Consider the following 12,943-nt stretch of genomic DNA (forward strand, 5'->3'; position numbering starts at 1 on the left):
AAAATTTTCCTTTAATTTTAAGGTATGACTAAATTTTTGTCACTCTATATCCACGTAATAATAATTAATCATCAAACATATATTATGTATGGCTAGAGTTGCAAATAAAAACAAGTTATGTAAGATGATTTCATTAGTTAAAATAAGAAAAACAAATAGATAACAAATTGATGGCATAAAAAGGAAGAAAAAAAAAAAAAAAGAAAAGGAATAAAGAGTAATGAAAATAAAATAAAATAAAATAAAAGAAAAATAAAATAAAAATGAATAACAAAACAATGAAACAGTAGCTTTCTTCTCCATCTCGGTTTTTCTTCACAAAATGACCCACCCATGAATTTCCAACTCTAAAATGATTTATTTTGCACAAACAAACTCAACCTCCATTAAAAACCACAATTCAATCTAAACCCATCCAAAAATCTGATATTTATCAAACAACCCACCCATGGATTTCTAAAATCAAAATGAGTTTCTTGCATACAATCAAACTATCTTCAAATAAATTTTCATACTCAACCCGAAACATCCAATAACCCATTTTTGATAATTCAACTCCTTTGGGCAGAAATTGAAACTCAACCATGGCTATAAATAGCCATGTTCATCTCCTCAAACCATTCACTCAAACCACTTGAGTTTTCGTCGGAAAACCGCCACCCAAATCACCCTCAAATTCCCCTGTTTTTCGCAACTCTCTCTCTCCTCTGTTTTCGTTCAGCCACCGTAGCACTGCCACCCTCCACCGAATACCACCTTGCGCCAACCACCACACCTTCGCCTACCCAGCCGCCCTTTTCCGTCGCCCTCATCATCTCTCTCTCTCGCTCAGCTTCTCTCTTCCTCGCCCAATTCGTTCTCTCTCTCCTCTGCCTGGTCTGCTGCGCGCACCGCCAGAACCACCATGCCCCGCGCTATCCCGCCGTGCCTTCAGTTCTTCGCTGCCTCGCCTCGCCTCGCCGGAGCTTCGCTCTTCCCCCCTGCTGTCTGGTTCGACGTAAAGCAGAGGTATAAGATTACCTCTTCACCTACTGTTATAAGTTTTTAGTTTAAGCCCAACATATAACATTATAAATTACTCTTGGGCTTTGATTTAATGCTATGAATATATTAAGTGGGCTGAATTCACTATTAAATCAGTAAAATAAAACGGTCTAATTGATTATATTAATCGATTTCATTAGCTTAGTATCTAAAATATAATAAAAGACTCATTATATTATTATATAATACTTGTGATTCAATAATTAATAAATAATTAAATAAAGATAATACTTAATGGTGTATTTCATATAACTTAATATATCAGCTAAAGAATGATGCTACTAGTCAGATTTACGCAGGCACCTACATACATATATTACACGAATAAAATAGTTATATTACGAGGTCTATAATTACAAGTTATCAAGCTGGATTCATGAATCATGAGATTAATGGCTATTATTTTGATTAAATAACGAATATGTTTAAAGGGGGTCTTATGACTAATAAATGATTAAATGATGATGTAGTATGTGATAACCTTAATATTATATTCCATATAATTATAATATATCATCAACTAAAGAGTAATATTAATTAAGTATACTTGTTAAATTTATATATTATAGGCACTTATGTATAGAGTTCAGATTTCAAGAATTAAAGTGTTATATTACGAGGTTCATAAGTACAATTTATTAAACCTGAGTCATGAACCATGACACCAACGTCCACTGTTTAATTTATAAAATGACGAACGAATATGTTTAAAGGGACCCTATGACTAGTGGAACGAAGTTTCGAACTAAAGGTTAACAAGAGTATAACATGATCTTAATGTTCAATTTATAAAATACGAAATGGTTATAACAAGACGTTCATGCTCACAAATAATGAATTACGACTTAGACGCTAAGTTGTTAAGTGGAAAGGGAGCCTACGACTTTATATTAACCACCAAAGAAGTTAATATATAAAACTCTTACACACCTCCTAAAATGGACACATGATGGAAACGGATCAAGAAACTCAAATTTAGAATAAAATATTAACAAGTCTTTTTATTAATCCCTGAATTGATTAGATTAAACGGAAAGGATATTACAGCCTCCCCCGGCTTTCAAGGTTATTAAGCAGGAATCCAGGTAACATCTATTGCTAACACCCACGATCCCCTTCGAAATGTGTTTATGAAATGATGTTTATAATTATGTTAAGATTTTGCGATGTGATTCTTATATGGATTGTGGGATTAAATTCTTCGAATGAGTTTGTAAATGATGATCTTATGAGTTATTGATGTTCAAGTATGATTATGAAAGATCTATGGCTTATGCCGATGAATGTAAACGAACGAAACATGATAAATAAAAGTGAAAGAGGTTTGGCAGTATAATGTTACGCTTATCTACTTTATGGTCGTGCACGTACCTTCGCACCCGCCGTACACCGAAAAGGGAGCTGGGCTCCTTGAGGGGTACGCATGCTATTTTGGTGCGAGCGGTGTATCCAAAAAGGGAGCGGGGCTCCTTGAGGATCATCGCATGGTGGTGTATCCAAAAAGGGAGCTGGGCTCCTTGAGGATCATCACATGGTGGTGTACCCAAAAAGGGAGCTGGGCTCCTTGAGGGTCATCACATGTCTATACTCGCCAGTTACCAAGCTAAAAGATGAAAAGATAATGGGAACTTATGAAGTATCAAGATGCTATTTATAAATGTTTACTTTGCTATTATTTCATTACGAATTTGAAATATGTTTTACTATACTATTTTCTCCCTGTTTGCAAATAAAATGAATTTAAATGAATTTACGTTGTTAGGGTAGAATGTTACTGAGCTTCGGCTCATGATGTTTTGTTTTCTGTTTTAGGTATGAGCATAGCCATTGCAAGTGCGCTGTTAATAAGGAACATGTTCAAGGGAAAGTGTGCGGTATCTGGTGTTAGAGAAATCATTATTTAAGTCGAGTATTTATGTATATTTATCAAGGACTATTTAAGGTTTCATTGTATTAGTGGGCCATATCCCACAGGCTTAAGTTCCATTTCCGCTGCTAAGTATGAGAAATTGTGTTTAATTGAGGTTATGAATTTTCGGGGCGTTACAATAGCAGACTGTTGGGATTGCTTATTCGGCGAGACGCGACGCTCAACGTTGGTTATTCGTTTTCCGGATCGTAAACGTCATCCGATTCTTCTACCACTTCCATCTGCAGCCATCCGAGGGTCGAATCTGCCATCATAAGCACTGACCAGCGACACCCCCCTTCCTAAGCGACTTTTTATCAGTTTTACTTATTTTGGTATTAGATGAAATGCACGAGCTCATAAAGCTCATTTAAGTTTGTTTGTTTGGTTTAGGTTTGGTTGTATTAACATTAGGCTGTACTTCGCTTTTAATTGATGCACGATTTCTCGTTGTCAAAAAAAGAAAAGTTAGGCAAGAAGTTAATAGGTATTGCAAACTTACCAGCTTGTTACACATTACTGATCCCTTTGTATTTTTTTTTATCTTTCTCACTTAGAATCTTGACACTATTTACAATTAGAGGTAATCTTTTAGATTTTTCTCGATATATAAGAAAAAATATAGTCATGTGGGGTGGTCTTGTTTGATTCGTTTCAATAAGTACTTTATTAATATTCAATTATTATAATTTTTACTAATATGTAATGGAAGATATTTAATGTATAATATTGGCAAACATACAAAATCAAGGTGGGAAAGATAAAAAAAATACTCCATGCGTTTCACAATATAAGACACGCACGATGTTCGAGGTCGAACTTTGACCGTTTAGTTACTCTCAATTTATGTTGATAGAAAATTTTAAAAAACAATATTATTATAGTATTTTTCAAGACGAATCCAACGACATAATTTTTATTTAGGAAAGATTGACGATAGAGGTCTCAACTTTGGGTGATAATTTTTAAAAGGTCTGAACTATTGATTAACCTGTGTAGGTCCCAACTTTAGGGGTATTAACTTTTAGCGGGCCTTAGTGACTTGAAACTATAGTGCTCAACGTTGGTTATCCTTAGCGGGCCTAAGTTCAAACCTTTTATTTATTGTATTTGAGAGATATTTATAGTCAAAACAAATTTTCGTAGAGCCTGAATGCCTTATATTTTGAAACAGAGGGAGTACATTGAGAGTATCTTGCATTATATAAAACCCAGAAGCTCGAGGCTAAGTATGCACATAGAACAAGAGCTTTTAATTTGATCAGCCTCTCCTATACTGTGCAGCTTTCTCTTTCCCAAACAAAGCTTAACCTTCAGCTTATTAGGAAAGAAACTAATGGCTTCCATTCAGGAAATACGTAACTCGCACAGAGCAAATGGTCCGGCCACAATTTTAGCCATTGGCACGGCCAACCCACCAAATGAAATGTACCAGGCAGACTATCCTGATTTCTATTTTCGCGCTACCAACAACGAGCATATGACTGATCTCAAGGCCAAGTTTAAGCGCATATGTATGTGCTTCTCCTTTCAATTTTCTTAAGTATTACTCGGTTCTTTTTTAAAGGTTTTTGTGGTTTTCAAGGCATAACTTTGTTATATTAATTAGTTATTGGCCTGCATGATGCTCGAGTTTTTGTATTTATATAAAATAAAAATTAAAAAATCAAATCATATTAATTTATATGTATACTCCTCCATTCTAGAAAGATCTGAACACTTATTGAGACACATATTTTCAGGTGATAAGCAGTAATTTGGTTATAAAATGTTATTTTATTTAAAAAATAAATGTGATAAGAGATGCTGAAATATTTTATATGAGAGGAGAGAGAAATTTGGACAACATTTTATTGATAAAAAGTGAAGTGTGGTCCAAAGAAATAATATATTAATAGTAAAAACTTGTCAAAAATAAAAGTGTTCAAACTAATTTGGGACAAAATAAATAAAAGTTTTCAAACTATTCTGGTATAGAGGGAGTATGTGTGTGTGTGTGTGTGTGTGTGTATATATATAATAATATATATAATATATATATAAATATATATATAATATATATTATTATATATATATATATGTACATGTCATATAAACGTTCTTTTTCCTTAGTTAGTTATTCATCAGAGTTACAAATTTTTTGATTCGAATAGACATTTTCAATTATTTTAAATATTCTGATATATATGTTTTTCTTAAATAAATGTTTCATTGGTTTTCTTAGTTATTTGTTCATCCTTATTCAAATATAGTATCGAGAGAAAGAAATATAAAACATAATAAAGCTTATGCTCAAATAATGTGGAAGAATTTGTGTATTAGGTTCACTGGTTCAATCGTAGAATATTAATAAAGGAAAAAAGTTTGATTTATATAATAGAGATTACTAAAATAATGATCAACATTTAGGTTTTAAAATATTATAAGTATAATTATTATTTATTTATGAAATTTATGTTTTTATTTTTTCTTCTGATTGTGTCAATCAAGTTATATTGTCAATAATTTTTTATAAGAGTTTTTCACACACACATGTAAGAAGAGGAAATAATTCTCCTTAATTTAACATTTAATTGCAATTTCAAATTTAATTCCATTGTTAACTTGCTCAATATATATGGCAAGTAGGCAAAAAAAAGATTATATATATATATGGTAATTTAAATTCATTAAGGCTATATCCAACATTTTGTAAGAGTACGCCATCTTCCTCCCTTCTCCACTTATATATAAAATGGATTGAAATAAAATTAGTTATAGTTTGATATCAGAATTTTACAATAATATCATATTAACTTTAATTTTTTTATTTACAAGGACATCAAATTTGGTTAAACATAATGATAACTTAACTAATTATTGAAATAGTATTATCGATTGAAATTTCCCACTTAGTTGTATGTGCCACTAAATCGAACTACTGACGTGGACCAGTTTGTACAAGAATATTTTTATTATAAAAAAAAGGTAAGAAAAAGAAGGTTAGGAGACCCTCCGCACGAGGGGAGCTCCCACCTTATCTGTTACAAGGATGTTTTAAAGAGTGGAAGAAGTACAATCATTTATACTAATTCGCTATCTACTAAATGGCCCACATTAACAATCTAGTCAGTTGCTCTATTAGCTTCTCGAAAAATGTTCCTGATGTCCCACGAAGCAAAAGAGTTGAGGAGTGTGTGGATGTCTCTAACTGTGTTGGAAATCTACCATGGTGGCTGCCAAATACCCTGTATTGAATTGATGATCATGAGGTTGTCGCGTTCGATTATGATATGCTGGATATTGTTTTTGAGAGCTAGAATGATGTCATGATGAAGAGCTAGGATTTCTGCCTTATAGAATGTGGTAAAGCCGAGGTTGATTGCTAGAGTTGAGTGGAGATACCCAGTTGAGTCTCTGATAATGATACCTGCTGCTGTTGAAGGATGTTTTGAGCCGTTGATGTTAAAAGAAAGCTGACGAACGGAATCATCAAAATTTGTTTGAAGTAGTTAGGTGGTGAAACACCACCCATGCAACAAGGATGGAATTGGATTGATGGGGAATGATGGTGGGGTGATTGGTGTTTGAAAGGGGAACCGAATGAGAAACAGTGGGTCCACTGTTTCTCTTACGGTTCATTCTTTATATAGGAACTTGGCTTTATGGATGATTCTGTGAGTATGAGATTAACATTATTAAAAATAATATCGTTTCTTTCTTTTCAAATGCTTCAAATAATGAAGATATATTTTTGAGTGAGGTTTTTGTAAACCTTCAAATCGGATAGAGTGTGTAAGAATGATGTCTTGTTGGTGTCAGGAGGGAACCAGTCTTTCAGATTTTGTAAGTCTTAGTGTAGATTCAGAGAGGGGCAATTCTGAAAGAGGTGACCGACTATCAGTGGCGGATTCAGGAATTGGGCCGCGTGGGTTCGTAATAATTTTAATGTAAATTCCAAATTAAATTTTTCTATTTGAAATTGCAATTTTTTAAAGAAAAGGAAAAAAATAAACTTTCAATAATTGTACTTGACGAGGCTTTCATTCTTAATTACATCATTAAAAAAAAGTATGATAAATAATTTCTTGTAGTAATGAAAGGCTTAATTTATCAACAAGCTATAGAGTTATACAAACTACGAATCATGTATTAACTATTAAAACTTTTTTCATTGAATTAACTTATCAATTAAGTGTTATATACTTATATGTATAACAAAATATGAAACTCTAAAAACTATCTAGCACAAACATGACGTAGACAAAAAGAGAATGTAAATTAATTAAATTCATTAGCTTTTACAATATTTATACTTGGTGGGAGGGAGTCAGGGAGAGATTTATTATTTATAGATAAAAAAGAGAGCTTAAAAAATAAAGGGAGGATAAAAAAAGGAAAAAGAAACACCAAAATATAATGCACTAAGCCAAAAGAGAGGATAAAAAAAAAAGACCAAGGATTTAATGCATAAGCCAAGAGGGATTAAGGGAGGATAAAAAAAGGAAAAAAAAAAAGACAAACTATAAAAAAAGAAAAAAAATACAAAAAAAAATAGACAAACTAAACACTACCGGGATTCGAACATGAGACTATTGAGCGAAATCTCAAACAATATTGTAGCACAGTAGCTTTACTGCTGACTATGCTGAGCTACAATGTTTTTCAATAATATACTCCGCTGTATTCAGTATATATTATATCATTTGGTTTACCCAGTTTTCGTGGTTTTGTCCCGGATCCACGTGGGTTCAGTTGAACCCACTGAACCCACGCTGGATCCGCCCCTGCCGACTATTTTTCTGCGCTGTCGCAAATAGGGCAGTTGCTAAAAATGGAATTGTTTGCCTCTTTGCTAGAGTGTGACGAACACCTAGGCTGTTGTGACAGATTTGCCAAAGGAAGATTTGCAATTTTGGGGGAATTCGTATTTTCCAAATCCAGCTAAATTTCCATTTTTCACTTTGAGACGATAATTTATGTGTAAGTCAGGTGGCCGATTTGATCGAGAAGGTCACTGAAGTGGACGCACCCGAAATGGGTTCATCCGAAACTGGGTGAATAGGAATCAAAGTTCCTTTAATTATTTGAATAATATTGTCGGGAAGTAGGTTTCTTAGTTGCTGAAAATCTCAAGTGCGATTTGGTAGGATGTATTGACTTAATGCTATAAGAACTAAATAACATACATAATGCTATAAAAACTAAAAAGCAGTACATAATAAGTAGACTCCTGTAAATTGTACATTAAATAATAAAGGTTGATATTTTATCATGGAATTTATTTTGTGAAAAAAATCATAAGTAGTTGTGTTGGAACCCAAGGGAACACTCAAGAAGGGGGGGTTGAATTGAGTGGTGAAATCTAATCGTTTTTCGCAAAAAACCTTTTGTGGCTCAGTGCCTAGCACTGTGCCGAACACTCGTAAATCGCTGATTTGAGTTTTTGCGAATAATAAACTTAAAAGATATTAAATTTGACACAAGATATAACGTGATTCAATCTCACTTCTGAGATCTACGTCCACAAGAAACAAAAACTCTTTTATTTCTTTGAATCCTAAAATATCAAACTCTTGATACAATAAGATTCCCCTCACTACTAACCCTAGTAAGTGACTCCAACACTTAACTCTAAGTGTTGACACTCTCTATAATGTAAAGTTACAGAAAGAACGATCCTCAATGATGTGCTTCTTAGTCAAGCAAATAGAGGACAATTACAATTGTGAAATAGTAACTTAAATCTGACTCGCTCAGTGCTATGCTCAGTGCCGGAGGAAATAGTTTTCAGCTTTTAATTGACTCGATTTTTTCTCTCTGAAAACGTGAGATTAAAAGTGAATTCTGATTCCCTTTATAGGGCTTGGTTAGGACGAAAATCACTTAAAAATATCTTTATCTTTTAATCCTTGATTTAAGGGATAAAACATTATCTTTTTCTATCTTTATCTTTTAAACTTAAAAAGATAAGTTTTCCACATTAGATTTTCTTTTCAGCTCAAATTCTGTTTTCTTTTATCAAAAAGATATTTTCCAAAATAAAATCTGATTTTATATTTTCTCAAAACATGTTTTATTCAAATTCAGTTTTAAAACCTTTTTTCAAAACACGTTTTACTAAAACACGTTTTTTCTGAAAATTTCTTTTTCTAAAATTCTTTAAAACTCGTTTTTATCAAAATCTGATTTTCGTTAAAATATTTTCAAAAACTCGTTTTTATCAAAATCTCATTTTTATTAAAATCTTTTCAAAAACTCATTTTTATTAAAATCTTTTAGAAACTCGGTTTTACAAAATCTTTTTCTAAAAACTCGTTTTCCTTAATCCCTTTTTATTTATGATTTCGAAAATCTATTTCCCTTATTTTGAAAACTAATTTCCTTTTTATATAGACATATAACATTAACATAATTATTTATTTCCTTAACTCTAAGAAAATAATAATTATACTAATATCATATAATCTATATTTCGACACATAGCATATCACCAAGTTTAAGCATATTACATTTGAATACAAAGTAACTATTCTAAGAAACTATAAACTAGGACTTCATTCTTGATTCTTCTTTTCTTCAAAGTCTTCGTTTATCAATTTCTTTCTTCATGCATCTGTTGCAACTGTTACATACTTTCATGCTATAACATATTATATTAATTTTCATCATCAAAACATAACATGTGCATAAAACATAACATGTACATAACATGTGCATAAAACATAACATGTACATGCACAACAAGTTGTTATGTAAAAATTTCTGCAAAATTATAATATTTCATTTATATTTTGCTTCCTTTCGAAAAGAACTTTATTGATGATAGGATGAGTATGTTATATATAACATGCAAGTTGATGTATAAATGTGTTATCGTAGTTTACTAGTTTAGTACTTAGGGATGGGCAAGGGTAGGGTCTGGGTCGGGTCCAGCTGGATCCTAGACCCGGACCCTAATTTTTTTTTGCAGACACGGACCCGGACCCTAATGGTCTGAAAAAATTGGACCCTGACCCTGACCCTAGGGTCTGGAGGGTCCAGGCCTAAATTCTTTATTTTGCCAAATTTCAGCATTATTAATATCAATAATCATCTGAAATTCGCATGAAACAAACACAAAAAATCGCATAAAACAAACATAAGAATTCGCATGAAATAAACACAAACATATAAATTGAAAAACACGAAACAAACACAAACTTATAAATTGAAACAAAAAAAAACGAAACAAACACAAATCACAAACATATAAACTGAAAAAAATACGAAACAAAAATACAAACATACAAACTGAAAAAAAAAGAAACAAACACAACTTACATAAGAGTTCAGAATGGGTGTTTTGGTGTTTTAGTTTAGGTTTTAGTCTTTTAGAAAATCAGTTTGTTTTTTTTTTTCAAAAAGTTAAAATGTATATATAAAATAAGTTTAGGGTCTAAGGATCGGGTATGGGTCCAAAATTTTAAGACTCGGACCCTAAAAAATTCACTTGGACCCAGGCCCGGACCCTTAGGGTCTGAAAAAGTTGGACCCAGACCCTTAGAGTAGGGTCAGGTTCAACAGGGTCCGGGTAGGGTCCTGGACCCATGCCCATCCCTATAGTACTAAACAAAAGTCGAGCATTCAGTATTTTTTTTTTTTAATCTATGAGCTTAACTTATCTTCATTTTTGGTTACTTTTTGATGTCATTATTTGTGTCAATGAAGTGGTGAGAAGTACAATTTAGTTTGATTTATAATAAGCATATGGTTAAATTTCCCAAAATAGAGTTTGTTATATACTGATTAAATTATGATTTATAGGTGAGAAATCAATGATCAAGAAGCGTTACATGCACATAACTGAAGAGATGTTAAAAGAAAACTCAAATCTATGTGATTACAATGCTTCATCCTTGAATTTTCGTCAGCTTATATTGGCTTCTGAGGTTCCGAAACTTGGGAAAGAAGCAGCTTTGAAGGCAATAGAAGAGTGGGGACAATCCAAATCCAAGATCACTCATGTTCTCTTTTGCACAAACTCTGGCGTGGATATACCAGGGGCCGATTACCAGCTCATCAAGCTTCTTGGCCTTCATTCCTCAGTGAAACGCCTCATTCTATGCCAAGAAGGTTGTCATTCAGGTGCTATGGTCCTTCGCATTGCGAAGGACATGGTAGAGAACAATCGAGGAGCCCGTGTGCTGGTTGTTTGCTCCGAGAGCACTGTCATCTGTTTTCGTGGACCAACTGATGCACACATGGACTCGATGGTGGCGCAGGCTCTTTTCGGGGATGGTGCTGCTGCTATGATTGTAGGAGCTGATCCAGATGAGTCCATTGAGCGACCAATTTTTAAGCTGGTATGGACAGCCCAAGCCATATTACCTGATTCAGAAGGGGCTATCGAAGGGCACATTAGAGAAGCGGGGATGGACATAAGGTTAAGTTCAGATGTTCCGAAACTCATCTCTAACAGCATTAAGAATGCCTTAGTTGAAGCCTTCGACCCTATTGGTCTTGAAATCAATGATCGGAACTCCTTCTTTTGGATCGCTCATCCTGGTGGACCTGCGATTTTAGACAAGGTTGAAGCTGAACTTGGTCTCGAAGAAAACAAACTTAGTACTACTCGCCACGTTCTGAGTGAGTTCGGCAACATGTGGAGTGCTTGTATGATATTCATATTGGATGAGATGAGAAAGAGATCATTGAAGGAGTGCAAGACTACTACCGGGGAAGGATTAGATTGGGGTGTCATGGTAGGCTTAGGTCCTGGAATTACTGTTGAGACCATTGTTATCCACAGTGTTCCACTAAGCTAAATCATCAAAAAGAATGTTGTCTTGCTTTTATATTATGTTCCAACTCCTAGCTGACTTCGGTACTTCCTAATGGAGTTGGATTAAATAAGGTTGCATTAGTTTATAATCATATAATAAACTCATCATGTACTAATAACTGTTGTGAGTAGTAAAGTTATTGGTGACGAATGTCCACTTTTATTCAATTGGTAGATGGTGGACTCGTGTCTACCATTCTAATGGTAAACACGCAGTCAAAAAAACATAAAACGTGTGGAATTGATGTACATCAACTGTTCTCCAATGAACATGTGAAACTAATGTACATCAACTGTTCTCCAATGAGCATGTGAAACCAATGTACATCAACTGTTCTCCAATGAACATGTGAAACTAATGTACATCAACTGTTCTCCAATGAACATCGATCTCAACTATTCTCCTTTGTTAACATTTATCTTTATGTTTCTTAGTTTGTTTTATTGTAGATATTTCTTTGTTCATTGTGTTTGCTTTGTATGTTCATTAGGTTGAGTGGTTGTTCATCAGATTTTTCCTCTTATGTTCATCTTTTTTTTTTCTTGTTGTTTAATGCAGATTTAGATGTTCATTAAGTCTCGTGTGTTGTTCTTTTGCTTAGTTACGTATGTTCATTGATGATGTTGTTTTGTTCATTGTGTTGAATGGTGCTCACTATTTAGATAGTAGACTCGTATTTACCATCTAATTTGCGACTTTTATTATTGTATTTCAAGGTTGCAACTTTATTTTAGAAAACTTGTTAGGCCCATCTTATGGATCTTGTGTAATTATGTAGCTTGTATATTAGTTTCTCATGTATAGCTTTACTTGAGGCCCAATATTATTCATTAGGTTGTATTTATTGTCCCAAAGTTAACATAATATAATGCAAACTAAGGAAAATCTTACTTAGGGCTCTCTACAGCTCAATGTGCTTGTGTACGTTGATGATGATTTTATTATTTATGGCACTCATTGCTCTACTCTAGCCTCTTTTAAGCACTACGTGGCAAAATGTTTTTATATGAAAGATTTGGGGCAGCTGAAATACTTTCTAGGCGTGGAAGTTGCTCGTAGTGTGGAAGGCATTTTTTTGTGCCAATGGAAATATGCACTTGATATTGTTGTTGATCCTGATCTTTTAGGAGCTCGTCTTGATTGTTTTATGATGGTAAAATCATACTCTTGCTCTTGCTACTGGTGC

The 12,943-nt window shown here is 33.4% G+C and overlaps 2 protein-coding genes across 2 annotated transcripts; both read left to right on the forward strand.

Annotated features, from left to right (window-relative positions):
• Window positions 1-206: 206 nt before the first annotated feature.
• On the forward strand, window positions 207-3,345 carry LOC109135381 (uncharacterized). The gene is made up of 3 exons (XM_048647383.2): window positions 207-1,008; window positions 2,069-2,129; window positions 2,857-3,345. Exons 1-3 carry the CDS (start codon window positions 601-603, stop codon window positions 2,946-2,948), a joined length of 561 nt encoding a protein of 186 aa, XP_048503340.1. The 5' UTR covers window positions 207-600; the 3' UTR covers window positions 2,949-3,345.
• An 869-nt stretch (window positions 3,346-4,214) lies between these two features.
• On the forward strand, window positions 4,215-11,938 carry LOC104897756 (chalcone synthase). The gene is made up of 2 exons (XM_010684704.3): window positions 4,215-4,467; window positions 10,739-11,938. The coding sequence occupies exons 1-2, from the start codon at window positions 4,290-4,292 to the stop codon at window positions 11,737-11,739; spliced, it is 1,179 nt and encodes a 392-aa protein (XP_010683006.1). The 5' UTR covers window positions 4,215-4,289; the 3' UTR covers window positions 11,740-11,938.
• Window positions 11,939-12,943: the final 1,005 nt, after the last annotated feature.

Source organism: Beta vulgaris, chromosome 6 (assembly GCF_026745355.1).
Source record: "Beta vulgaris subsp. vulgaris cultivar EL10 chromosome 6, EL10.2, whole genome shotgun sequence".
Taxonomy (NCBI): domain Eukaryota; kingdom Viridiplantae; phylum Streptophyta; class Magnoliopsida; order Caryophyllales; family Amaranthaceae; genus Beta; species Beta vulgaris.

What these genes read in the sequence shown, in the direction of transcription:
- LOC104897756 (XM_010684704.3), top strand. Translation starts at nt 4,290, where the DNA reads ATGGCTTCCATTCAGGAAATACGTAACTCGCACAGAGCAAATGGTCCG. An exon ending in GGCCAAGTTTAAGCGCATAT is followed by an intron (nt 4,468 to 10,738) that starts GTATGTGCTTCT and finishes TATGATTTATAG; the next exon opens with GTGAGAAATCAATGATCAAG.
- LOC109135381 (XM_048647383.2), top strand. Translation starts at nt 601, where the DNA reads ATGTTCATCTCCTCAAACCATTCACTCAAACCACTTGAGTTTTCGTCG. An exon ending in TGGTTCGACGTAAAGCAGAG is followed by an intron (nt 1,009 to 2,068) that starts GTATAAGATTAC and finishes TGAATTGATTAG; the next exon opens with ATTAAACGGAAAGGATATTA. An exon ending in GTTATTAAGCAGGAATCCAG is followed by an intron (nt 2,130 to 2,856) that starts GTAACATCTATT and finishes TTTCTGTTTTAG; the next exon opens with GTATGAGCATAGCCATTGCA.